At 31.7% G+C, this 13,837-nt stretch overlaps 1 protein-coding gene across 5 annotated transcripts in view; it reads left to right on the forward strand.

Moving 5' to 3' along the window:
• Positions 1-13,837, forward strand: part of LOC101831433 — a 317,754-nt gene that overhangs the window by 85,242 nt on the left and 218,675 nt on the right. For all 5 annotated transcript variants that reach the window (XM_040744340.1, XM_040744339.1, XM_040744342.1 and 2 more), the window contains 2 exons: positions 5,069-5,268; positions 7,113-7,200. In XM_040744340.1, coding sequence (XP_040600274.1) covers positions 5,069-5,268; positions 7,113-7,200 — 288 coding nt within the window. The remainder of the gene's footprint in view (positions 1-5,068; positions 5,269-7,112; positions 7,201-13,837) is intronic.

Consider the following 13,837-nt stretch of genomic DNA (forward strand, 5'->3'; position numbering starts at 1 on the left):
GAGAATTTTTGTGGATATCTGCATTGCTTTGTATTTCCAAGAGTAGAAGTTGGGGAGAAGTCTACTTTTAACTTTTAACATAGTGTTCTGACTCCTCAACTTCCAAGTCAAAAGAAAAAAATATTGTTGGGTTTTATGTATAAATCATTTTGTAGATTGTTTTTTGTTCATGATTTGAGTATTCCCAAATTTTTGGAAGATATAAAAATTTCATGAGAAGTCAAAGGTTAAGCATTTTTAGCTGACAGGAATATTGCATTTATTTTTGTTGTATTGACAAATTATAAAACATGAGTGAAGGAGTGGGAAGATGGCTCAGGAACTCACTTGCCAGCCAGCCAGTGTAGTCAAAATGTTGAACTTCCACTTGGGTAAGAATCCCTGTCTAAGAATAAAATGTGACAAACCTCTGACTTATACACACATACCTACTCAATTATAAGAAAATAAATGAAGAGTTAATGTATAAAGCAGTGTTGCATTGGTTGTAGTTTAAGAATTGCACATCTGTAAAAAGCATGCACAGTGTTTATGTGTGATGTGTAGACAACTGACAAATATTGTATACAATAATAGCATTAAGTGAGTATAGTATAATTGTTACAAATAATAATGAAATATACAGTATTATTTACTGTAAATACATATACCCAACTGATACTGTGGGAATGTTTCTCATTAATTTTGACCTAATGTAGCTAACTGTGCTTACAGCTAATCAATGTAATTTCATCAGAAATTTTAATGAGCTTTTGTTCCAATTAATAAGCAAAAATGAAGTTATTTATACATGTGATAAAAATTCACTCAATAATGTGAATTACATTTTTACTCAAATGAATTTTTAAAATTCAGAATAATGCTTTATCTTGTATACTATTCATAATAGATCAAAATGTCATATTTTGAAGTTAAATTTGTCATTAATATTGATTATTTTCATGAACCTAAACAACTAACAAAATAATATTTAACTTGTCATCCTTTTAAATTCCATATAAATACTTCTATGGCTGAATTTAAACTACCTACTCATAGACTTAGAAAGTGAAGTAGAATAGCATACCATTATATTAGTACAGCAGATGAAAATATCTCAGAAACAACAAATAGCTAAGTATGTTAAAACAATAAAGAAGTGGTTGGTTTTGATAATGTTATATTATCTTTTTGTAGAATGTATTTAATTACTTTTTTGTTTATGCTTGTGTGTGTATGTGTGTTCATATATATGCAGATGCATGGTACATATGTGTGCATGCATGAGGATTCCTGAGAATAACCCCAGGTGCCATCTCTCAAGTACAAAACCCTTTTCATTAGAACAAGGGCTCTTATATGCCTGCAATTTATCAAGCAGGCTAAAGTGGCTGACCTGTATGCCTTTTGAGCTCCACCTGTCTCTACCTCCCCAGCTCTGAGATTTTAAGAGCATGCCACACACCAAGATTTTACTTTTAATGTGCATTTTGGGGCTAGAATTCAAGCCCTTGTGTTTATAAGGAAAATATGCTACTAACTGAAGTATCTCCCCTGACCTCGAGTTTTATTTTTAATAATGTAAGAAATAGTTTGTAGAACTCATTATAATTTAACAGTTTGCCTCTAGCAAACCAATAAAAGTCAACTTTAGTAGTTTGTTAGGAAGTTATTAGTTTCATTTCTTAAATAAGAATCTGTAGCTAGTGCTGGGTGTTACTAAGTATATTAAGGTGGTAGACAACATTAGTCATACAGAGGAAATCAGTATAGAAAAGAAGTAATTATTAAAATTATTCTGCCAATATCTCTGCCGGAAGCAAAGAATTCTATGTTGGATGGTGTGTTTAGTATTGGTTTTTCATGGCATTATATAACACCTCTCTCTGGGAAACTTTTAATATATTCTTATAAAAGGAATTAACCTCCAAATATTATGGAATTTAGAACTGTCAAGGTAGCTAAAGAATGAAGAAGAAATGTAGAGTTTAGGGTAGAGGGGATTGGCATATCGAAATGATGGCAAAGAGTCTATCTCAGTAGTAACCTGGAAACAAGTATCTCCAAGTATATTGTCTAATGCTGTTTACTAAATTACTTAGAGTTCTGTAATGCATATGCCAAGTTCTATGAGAGAATTATTGCCTTGTTGGAATTATAGAAATGAGTCCATTTTCCTTGTTGATTGTCAGTGGAAACCATTTTCAGATCCTGCAGGATGCCCACATTATTTGCCTCTTAGCTTTGTTCTTTCATCTTAGAAGGCAGAAATAGCTTAAGTTTCTCTAAACTTTTAACTTCTAGGTGGTGGCGCATGCCTTTAGTCCCAGAACTCAGGAGGCAGATGCAGGTGGATCTCTGTGTGTTCGAGACCAGTCTGGTCTACAGAGTTAGTTCCAGGACAGCCTCCAAAGCCACAGAGAAACCCTGTCTTGAAAAAACAAAAAATAAAAAAGAAAACAAAAAAAACACCACCAATAACAAAACACCCAAAACTTTTAACTTCCCCAGTGTCTTTTTCAGTTATAACAATTTTGTGAACTATTTTTTGCTTTCTGATGTTGCCTTTAAAGGCTTATGCTAATTATACTGGGCCCACCTATACAATAAAATATTAACATTCTCAGGTCAGCTGATCTGTACCCTTAATTCTGCCAGCACTCCATGATCACTTATTCTTTTCTTTTTCACCTGTTGGGGACCTCTGCAGAAGCCTGAGTCTACTGGGAAAAGATATCTTATTGATAAGTGGTCAAAACTAATCTGTGGATATAAAGATTGGTATTTAGAGTACAATTAGGAATCTTACTGGTTTATTAAAATGGAAGTAGAAGGTTCTCTTCTAGCTTCTGTGACCTCTCTAGTCAAGGATAGTTGGTGAGATTTACAGCACCAGGCATGAATTCCTATTGAGTGGAACTTAGACTGCTGTTGGTAAAATGTAAGATGAAAGTGCCACATTTGTAGTATTGGGTATGTATTTCTGGGATAGTGTGGTGCATAGGCTTTCCATATAGATACGACTACTTAAATTTATTCAGGAGTTTGTTCATGTCCTATTATAGTAATCATTCTTTTGAAATCTTAATGGCTTCATCTAATACTCTATTTGAAATACACTTTTTTGTGAAATTGATAGTTTCTAGAGGGGTCATGTTGTCTTGATTTTTTTCATGTTTCTTCATTGGAATGTGTGTATTTGAGAATAGGTTAGTGGCTGTAATCTTTTGTTTTTCTATTTTACTGACCCATATTCTTTCAATTGAATTGTTTAAAATTTATGTGGGATTAGACTCTAATAGGGCTAAGGTAAACTTGTTCTCTACTTGACTGTGGATGTTGCTTAATAAAAGTAAACTAATCCCACATTCTCTTGGTGTTGGTCTCAATTTTCAGCACCACAGAAGAATACTAGTTCCAAAACACCAACAATTGATAATTTTAAACAATGCCCTTTGAACTTGAGTGACTTTGGGGAGATAGAAGAACACCTATTATATGATGGGTATTAAGATAATAGTTATGCCAGGTGGTGGTGGCACACACCTTTAATCTCAGCACTCAGAAGGCAGAGGTGGCCTGATGTCTTATGATTTCTAGGCCAGCCTGGTCTACAAAGTGAGTTCCAGGATAGCTAGGGCTACACAGAGAAACCCTGTATCAGAAACACACCCCCAAAGATAATAATTATTAAGGATATGAATTAAAAGGAAATAAGCATGGGGTTAGTTATTAGTATTAGATCAGTGGCAAAAATAGATAAGGCAAAAGTAAACAGAAGAAAATCAATGAACATGAAAGGAGAAGAAAAAATAGTTTCACCTAAAAGTAGAATGGTGTCTCTTCTACATCTGAACAGCCAACAGTCATTTATTCTCATGTTTTCAGTGTTTTGACCAGTTGTGGGTCTCTCCATTAATAACCACCAACTGCAACAAGAAGCTTCTCTGACTGACTAAGGCTGAAAGCATCACTAGACTATAGATACAAATATTTATAATTTAGTTTAACTACATGTTGAATTAGAAAAATCTGCATATTTCTATCTAAGACCTATGGCCTCCTTAGGAATTGGCTTCTATTCCCCTTTGGTTTTTCAAGACAGGGTTTCTCTGTATAGCAGCCCTGGCTGTCCTGAAACTCACTTTGTAGACCAGGCTGGCCTCAAACTCACAGAGATCCAAGATCCATCGACTGCTGGTATTAGATGCATGAGCTACCACTGCCCAGCTAGACATAGGCTTTTGATGAAGTAAATTAAGGAAGTATAGGTGGAAGGAAATACATGTTAACGCTTTATATCTAGAAAATTTGTTTCTTAAATAATAAAAGATCCCTGGTCCCTCGACTTTCAAAGACTAAAAGGAAATTTCTTTCTAAACCTATCTTCTCAGCTCTTAGTAAATCACTTATTATTTCTTGGACATTATATATGGAAATTAAAGTTATGTTTCCTAAAGTGAAGGCCATGTGAGCCATTATTACAACTTTCTGCTTATTTCTGAAAGCTGTTGGATGAGGCTCTGGATAAAAATGTAATGAATGACAGTATGTGTATACATGTTAATGCACATCATTTTTATTTGATACATATAAGTACCAAAAACTCAGTTAAGAATATTTAGTCTGTGTATGTTTAAATTATGCTCTTATAATATTCTACACAGAATTACTAGTGCTTTAGCATAAATGGAAAGTAAGTATCCCATTTCCTATATCTTACATATGTACCAAAGCTATCTAAAGTATAAAATATTGTTGAGGCATATCGCCTCAACAGATTATACATTTTCAGGGGTGAATTATATATACTAAATCAGTATAATAAATATTAAGTGTTAATTATAGTTTAATTTTTGTAACATTATAAAACATTTTTGCATTCATTCTTTTTTTTGATGGCTTCCTTGAGTGATAAGACTATTGCTAGAAAAATGTCTAAAGATTGAAAATTTCTTGATGATAGTTTTGTATGTTTCATATATTATTTTGGCAAAATGATGTTGATAACTGGACCTATTCCATTTTTATAATGCTCTAGAAAAACACATCTTCATTTCTTGTGTCCAAACTCCCACTTTAATTTCAGAATATCAGAAAGATGCCTACCAGATTTGGAAAAGAAAGTGAACAACTTGAGCGTGCTATTGATCGTGTTTTTGTAACAATATCGGAAAGAAGATTGGCACGTAGTCTCCATGGCACTAGTGAACAGCCACCTCATAGAGTTCTTACAGCTACCCTTGACCTGGTTAATATTGCCAGCAAGATATTAAACATTCTGGAAAGGTAATTCCTAATATCTGATAGTAAAACGCATGACACAGTTGTATTTCCCCTTTATTTCTTCTCAGAAATCTTAGGTGTGGAATGGATTGGTTTTCATGCATCCTTTCAAATATGTTTAGAGACATTTTATTTATGCCATGATTATCTCCCTTGAATGTACAAGATAGTTACATTGTTCCTTTTAAATATTTTACCATCTGACTTTTACAATTCATTCAAGAAAAGTAGTGATTTTTAAATGAAGATTCCCCTTTAGTTCTTTTTAGAGATCAAATTACACTCACACTTCAAAAAAAACCAGAATTTAAGCCGGGTTATAAAATATTTGGCCTTTAATAATAAGTTACTTCAAATATTTCCAGTGACCTTGAATGTATGAAAGAATGATTTTATACGCACTACAAGTTTATAAGATAGAACATCATCTTAATATTATGTTACTGGTAACAAGGTATAATTTAAATCTTATTGTAGAAGTTTTGATCTTTTAAAAGTTTTTTGTTATGACAACAAATGGAAACCATAGAACATATTGGTGATGCTCATGTCATAATGTTGTATTCCATTTGTCATTTAAAATGCAAGTATTTCTACTGATTTAAGGGAGAAAAATAAAAAAAATTCATTTTTGGGTAGCATATAGTAATTGAGGACCACTTGTCAAAATATAATTATCCTAACTTATATTTTTAAGTAAATGTGAAATGACTGTGTTTGTGGTGAAAATTAAGAGGTATAGTAGAATTATGGATGTTGTTCCATTTATTGAAAAGTTTGACTCTAAAAATAAGTGGGATAAAAATGACCAAAGAATTTGGACGACATTTGACCATTGACAGAGTTGTAGATGATGGTCTTATAGATCCTCACAAAATATTTCTACCACTTGAGTTTATAAGCTTAATTATAGATCTAGTTAACTATTATATCTTTTTAAGAGTCTTTACTCATGCTACAGTCCTTAGAAGTAGGTCTCAAAAATGGCATTTATTCAAATGCCAGTCATTGTAATTTAAAAATTTGGAGGAAGCTATAAATTTTCTTTTTCCTTTTGATTTATAAAGAAAATTTTAAGGTCAATGGTGGGAATATTTACGAATTCAGAACTATAATACTTTATGATTTGTTTTATGTAAACAAATTAAAAATTATTGTCCATTTTTCAAAGACAATTGCAGGCATTTTGAATACAAGTCCTTGTATCTACAAGGGGAGTTTCACCTCACCTTATACCCATTATTCAGATGGATAATTTCCCCACAAAGCCATATATTTTTCTTTTATTTCTTTCAGGCCTCCCAATAGCAGAAGGTTAAATGCTATGTTTTATATCTGGGATCCCAATTTTCCTTTAGCTATGATATCTTAATTTATATTAAGTACTCCTTTCATTTATGTTAAAAATGAATACCAATAAGATCAGTTTTTTATTTTCAGATTCATCTATCTGTGGATAATATAGTTAGTTTATATTTAGCTTTTTGCTATTTAGTTTTTTTATATAATCAATCATTTGTATAATAAATAAGGGAAAGTAAATATTAGAAGATAAACCTATTAACTTTCTCTTTACAATAATTTAAACATGGGAATAATTATAACAAATTGTGTTCTTAACATCTTTACCCCCTTTTAGATCATAAAAATATCACTTTTGTTAATGTCTACTTAAATTTGTTACATGCTTGATAATCGTACTGTGATGTTCTATAATTTTGCTATTTGCACTTTTTGTCTAAAATGCTTTGTGTTTTAAAGTATAAGTTTCAATTTCCTAAGGAATAAAGACATGTATTCAAAGAAACTCAGATTGATGGAATCTCTTTGTCACCCTTCCCTGGCAGGCCACCATTTGATTGCATGTCAGAATTTTCCAGTCTGAAAAATCATCTCATTAAACACATCACATTACTGAAACATTATTCTGAACAGGTAAGACATAGTTTTGTTGTGCTGTTCTCCATTCATATTCCTATGCATTTATTTATCAAGTCCAGTATATTTTCACTAACACTCATGCAACCTGTCTTTTCTTTACCCTCATGTTTCGACATATTCAGTGACCAAGTGGAGCTGTCACTTCAAATCCCTTTTCCATTGTATTAAAATTGACCATCGTTGCTGAATTGTTTTAAAATCCTTCAGATGTTCACTTTTCTCTAGTAAGGATCGTAAAAACTGAATAATCTAGTATTGAGTATGAGTGAGTCATAAAATATCTATCTCCACATACTCTATATGTTTATATATATTTATATTTAGCCATGATATCTTAAATTATCTCAAATATTTTTCATTTCTGTTCAAAAATGAATAACAAATGCAATCCTTTTTTAATTCTCAAGGTTCGTCTACTTTTGGATAATATAATCCATGATATATCCATTATTAGTATAGTAAGTTAAGAGAAATGAATTATTAAAAGTTAACATACTCAACCTTTAACCTAACAAAAATTTTATACAGTTTGTTTTAATTATTCTGGTTCAAATTTATGTATGTGTATGCCCCTTACATTACCATCAAAATGTTTTGCTCATGTTCTTTAAATTTTTTATGTTTATTTCACTCAGTGATAAGCTCTTCATCATACTACTTATATGTATGTATGTACAAGGATGTACTCCCATAGCTTCTCTCATCCAAATACAGTTTCTTTTTTATGGAATAATTGATTCATTTATTCATGTATTCATTCATGCTATAATTCATTTGTATAAACTTCCCATTCATCCATGCATCTCTCCAGTAGTCCACCAAACAAGGCAACTTCTCTTTTTATAGCTCTTATGCTTCCATTAGCCACTAAAATCACATAGATGGCAGGCAGTATTCAATACAGATCAAAATGAAGTAAAGATTAGCTAATAAATTAAAATTTTATTTTTGGAAGCTAGACAAGAAATTAGCATTCTATGCTTTGTTAGGTTATTTTAATTTCATGCTAATTTGAATTTTTGTCTTGTGTGTAAACATTCTAGGATACATAAAAGATAAAAGACAAATAGAGTTATTTAAAGTTTAACAAAATAATGATATTTAAACAAGCAAAATTATTTAAATTTAATGTTTATATGATATGTTAACTGAAGTTTAAGCCTCCCAAGGACAAGTGTTATCCTACATCCTTTTATATTAGGATTGTTAACTTCATACATAGTAAGTGGCCTCATAAACATTTGATGGTAGTTTGGATATGAGGATCTCTTCTTATGGATCCAGTTGTTTGGCAGACTGAGGCAAAAGGGACACTTGAGTCCAAGAGTTCGAAGCCATCTTAAATAGTGTGGTGAGACCGGGTGTGTGTGTGTGTGTGTGTGTGTGTGTGTGTGTGTGTGTGTGTGTGTGTGAAGTTAATATCATCACTGGTATTGTTTTTATATGATTTGTTATTTCTCAAAAATTAGTTTGAAGGTTGGTTACACATGAATAAAATCAATAATTACAGCTCATACTTTCATGATATCCAGTGTTTCACAAATACTGTTCAATCTACTTATCCTTATAAACTTGTCTGGATAATTAAGTGTAGACAACTAATTACTCTATTTTTGAATTAATTGTTTTCAATTATGGATACATGTGTGTCTGTAAATGTAAATGCCAGTCAGTAGTCATGGAGGCAAGAGCTATACTTGGTTATAGCTGTTTGTGTACTATGTGGTGCAGGTGTTGGAAAATCAACTCAGGTACTCTTCAAGAACATTATGCACTCTTAGCCACTGAGACTTCTCTCCCGTAATTATTATCTCTATTAATATGCAGAGAGGATTCAGGTTTCTAGAGATCCTCTTCTTAACTTGACTTACTACGATATTTTGTTTTATTGTGGTAAAAGGATCACAGAAATTTTTATGTCCCTTGGAAAATTTCAAAATTATGCTGCAAAATCATACTGATACACTTAGTGGGCTATCTGACAAAGAAAACTAGAACTGCTAGAGGAAACAAAAAGTAAAACGCTTGTTTGTTGTCAACTTTATAGTCTGAAATCTCATAGATAAGTGAAAATAAGAAGGATATATCCTAATTTTGGTGCTCCTTTGACCTTACAAGATGTTTATCCATTCCATAAAAGATGTCAGATAACTTAAGAAGCAAAGAAATTGTTTAAGGAGAACCTAAGGTTTGACCAGGGTTTTCGTTTTCCTTATATAACTGTGTGGGACAAAATGGATATTGTTGGCTAGTCAAGCTTCTAGAGAGGAGCTGAAATTGGCTACATACTTGATAAATCATAAAAAACTGACACAAATATCAAAGGTTAGCTCTTAATCAGTGTTATCATTCATTGTATTAATCCAAACTGCCTCTACATTGATGAATACAATCAGAAGTAAATTCCCTAAAGGAAGATAATATCCATATGAGCCCCAAATTATCTCCATGACTTTTCATACACAAGGGTATTAGATAAAGATAAATTAGTAAATAAAAATAAGTCAATTAATATTAGACAATGAAAATAGAAAGGTCAGTTATTTAAGAGTTATTAAAGAGTTATTTAAGAGTATTTATTGTAATATAGAAGCAGAATTAATTTTGTGTGTTTATTTTATATTGTAACATCAATTTAAATATTAATTGTAATAGGTTTTAATCATTTCTTTAGGAATTTCTAATGTCCACTAGAAATAAATAGTTTTAAGTATTCTTTTTCAATCTTGTGCTTAATTCTTTTTTATACAATGTCTAGTTTATATCCTTCATGGAAATATATTTACAGTGAGAATTAATAGCAAACCTAGTAGCAAAGTAATCAATCAAAATTTTAAAATGTTCTTATGTTTCAAATTGGGGAAATTAATTTCTAAGTTCCTTCCTTTCATTCGCCTATTTAAGAAATATTGGGTGGCTTCTATGATCAGTCACTATGGGAGGCATAACTCATTGACATAGGCAAACTGCCATTAATTTTTTATGAAAAGGCCCAGCTAGTAAATATATTAGACTCTTGGGAGACAACAATCAAAATTTAAGATATCACATAATTACTTAAAGAAAATATAAAAATAATTTTCATAATTTTATTGACAAATTGAAAATATGATTGATTTGAATATTTTGATATAAATAAATTAGAACTAAAAATTTCAGGTTAATCACATTTTATTTAATTGCAGTTCAAAGTTAGGTTTATCTGTTATCAAAATTGATAATATTCTTTGCTTCTAATATACAATGGAATTCAATCTAGCTTCACTGAAAAAACTGTTATTACACTGATAGATTCTACTAAATATTGATATTATTCTAAAAGCCAGAGTTTAATTGAGTATATGAATACCTGGGAGTAAGTTTCCTTAACTTGGTTAGGTTTTTTAATTGTTATCTCTCTTAGCACTAAATTTTACAGCTAAATAATCACTTCCAAATTACCTTCATATGAAAGCTCATTACTTGCATAGTTAAATGGGTTCTAGAACATTTCTATTTTCTTTGAAAATGTGTGCAACCCAGAAAATGTTGTAAAGATTGTAGATTTAGCAGATAACATACACATGCTAGTTTGTGTGTTCATAGATAACTACTTGCTCTTAATTTGGCTAACAGTGTACATGTATGATCCACCTTTACATTACTTGTGAGTCAAGCATTGTTAATTGTTGAGATTACTTCAAAACTATGTTATCCAAAAATATTCCTCTGAAATTTGGGTTAAAATCATTAATAAGCATTTCAGTATCTGCAGAAAAAAATAATTACCAATGAGTCAGTGTTTGGTAACACTTTTGTAGGGAGTTCTTTCCTTTCAGAAAAGTAACAATCTTGGCACAGAGCATAAAAAATGTGAAATGAAACTTTACCTCTGTTGATCTGTCAGAATGCTATGTAATAGACAAATTCAGGCACTAAGATAGATTTTTCTAACAAAAAAAACCTCCACAAATGCAATGTTAATTCAATTAAAGTGAATAACTCTACTTGTTGATTCCACTGGATCTAATACACATGATATGTCCAATATTACTTATAGTAAGTACTTCAGGATGAATAAAATATAAAAATCAAAGACTTTAATAGTATATATTTTTCCTAAACTTTCTGTTTTATTATTAAATTCTGCTTTCTATAGCTATTCATTTTTATCATTGCCACTCCAGTAAAAATACATTGAATGTAGTTCTAAAAATAGCTAGAGATTATTTTTGTTTACTTATTAATATGTCTGTTACTGTTCCTTAAAGAATTTAAAGTAAAAACCCAATCTAAACAAAGTAGTATATAGTAGTTTGCATGCTAACCAATTCTAGAATGTGCTAGATACTGAAGAAAGTAGAAAGAAATGCCATTTAGAAGTATCAATAGAACTAAGTGTCTGGTTATAGAAATAAGCACAATTGTCACAGAAAGCAGAGAAGAAATTTTTTCTTTTGAACAAGTGTGTAAGAAATGAATAAAGCTTATCAAAAAGTCATAGCATTTGAACAATCAGTCATCATCTTGACCTAAAGTGAAAACTAAGAAAGCTTGATTGAAAATACTCTCACAGTATTTCTAGAATTACTGATCAGAAACTAAAAGCCTCTAACCTTCCTCTGCATCTGTACTGGGCAAAATGATTTAAAAACAGGATAATAGTTCAATCAATCATTTGTAAGGATAAAGCTTTTGTCATCGAAAAAGTGAGGGGTTTCTAAAGAAATGGCCCTAAAATCATAAAGTTTGAAAGAAAGTATCACATAAAGGACTTAATAAAACTTTCTTCCTAAGCTTTTTTCCCAAATTCTGATTTCTTTCCCAATTTCATGTAGCAATTACCTGAGAAGTTTAAAAAATACTGATAATCAGCCCCATCCCCAGGTATTTTAGATTCAATTAATATGAAATAAAACTTGGTCATTTTCACTTCTCAAAATTTCTCCAAATAATAATATATATCCAGTTATAAGAACCATGCTCTTAAATGTTACCTTCAAATAAAATACATTTATTTACTTTCATTTTTATTTATTTAACCAGCAGGGAAAGGCTTTTTATAGTGGGTGAAGAAGCATACACTTACAGCAACTACACAAAGAACAAGGCCTTATGTAAATTGGGACCACACACCATGATTCAGAGTTTTAGTTAATTGTGTTTTTTCTGTAGTGGTAGTCATCTGTTGCAAAAATAAGTTTCCCTGATGAGGGTGAAGACAGCACTCATTTGAGAGTATAATGACAAATATTTAGATTTTTAAGGATCTGAGAAAATGCTGAAGGAAAACCCCAGATTTATATAGTATGCAACGACAAAGAGCATTTACTTTATAGAAACTTCCAACATGTGGGGTTTGACCACTTGCACAAATAGTGACCTGGGGCAAAGGCATGCAGGTCCTTTTAAGCATAATTAGGGAAATTTCAGAAACAGTTAGATCATCTAAAGCATGATTAGTTAAACAAGAATTAGTTATATTAATATATTTTTGATTGACTGAGATTTTAGTTTTTCCATCTTTGGGCATACTGGGACAAGTCTGAGCCTGTTTCAAGGGGTTACAGAACTTTCCTTTTTTCATCACAGTCTTGTGATACTGTGGAGGGCAGGCTAAGTCCTCATATATGCTTCACTCCTTGTCTCTGTTGACAGGGGCAATGTTAACTAATGGCCCTTTGTAGGAAAAAAAACTTGTTTGTTCTTAAAAACCTGAAATCTATGTCCATTTGTAAAATGGGGAAAATTTAGATCTCCCATTTCCCCCTTGAGTTTGGCTCGATCTCAAATCCTTGAGATTGATCAAGAGGCTGATATTGGGATCTGATGACCGTCCGTTTAATAGTGCCCAGACAGAAATTATAATTTTGTTAAAGCACCAATGATGTAAGAGCCAATAGTAATTAGCAAAGCAGAAGAGCAAAGGGTCATATGATGGCTGACAGAATTTCTATCTAAAAGGAACCTGGAAATGAGAATGAAGACAAGTTATTTATTTTGTCTCAAGTCCCCTATGACAGGGAGTTTCTCCTCTGTTGGAGGACAAGCACAACATACTTGCTCCTTGCTCCTGTAATTGCTTCCTGTTGAAACTAGGATATTGTTGTTAGGACCCAGGAAGTTTGGAATGACAGTCAAAAGCAAGGAGGGAATTCAGGCAGTGGAACATTGATCAAATGCATCTGGTTCACTGACCTAGTTGAAGAGACAGGGAGCATTCACATTGTCTGGAATGGTCCACATCAACATTTACCTAGTCCAGGGCTCACAGTCATTTGGAGCAGGTTGTAGTCAGCAACTGCTTCTTGAATGTATCTGTCAGCCATGTGGAAATCTGATGAGACAGATATAGACTAAGAACAGAAGTTAAAATTTGCTTTTGTTTGAGTAATCCTGATGACTACTCAGAAAGAAGAAGTATAAGATAAAAACACATACTAATTATGTATGGTAATAGGGAATTTTAACTATTGAAATATTTAAAAGGATGACTTAAGTACATATTAAAATATTTAATGAGAAAAACTTCAGAATGTGTTGTGCATGAATAGATGACAAATTGAGTATGGGGATGCAGTCTTTTAATTCCAGCACCCAGGATGCTCATGCAAAATAATCAAGAGTTTATGGCCAATATGGGCTACATAAC

The sequence above is a fragment of the Mesocricetus auratus genome, unplaced genomic scaffold (genome assembly GCF_017639785.1).
Source record: "Mesocricetus auratus isolate SY011 unplaced genomic scaffold, BCM_Maur_2.0 Super-Scaffold_100003, whole genome shotgun sequence".
Classification (NCBI taxonomy): Eukaryota; Metazoa; Chordata; class Mammalia; order Rodentia; family Cricetidae; genus Mesocricetus; species Mesocricetus auratus.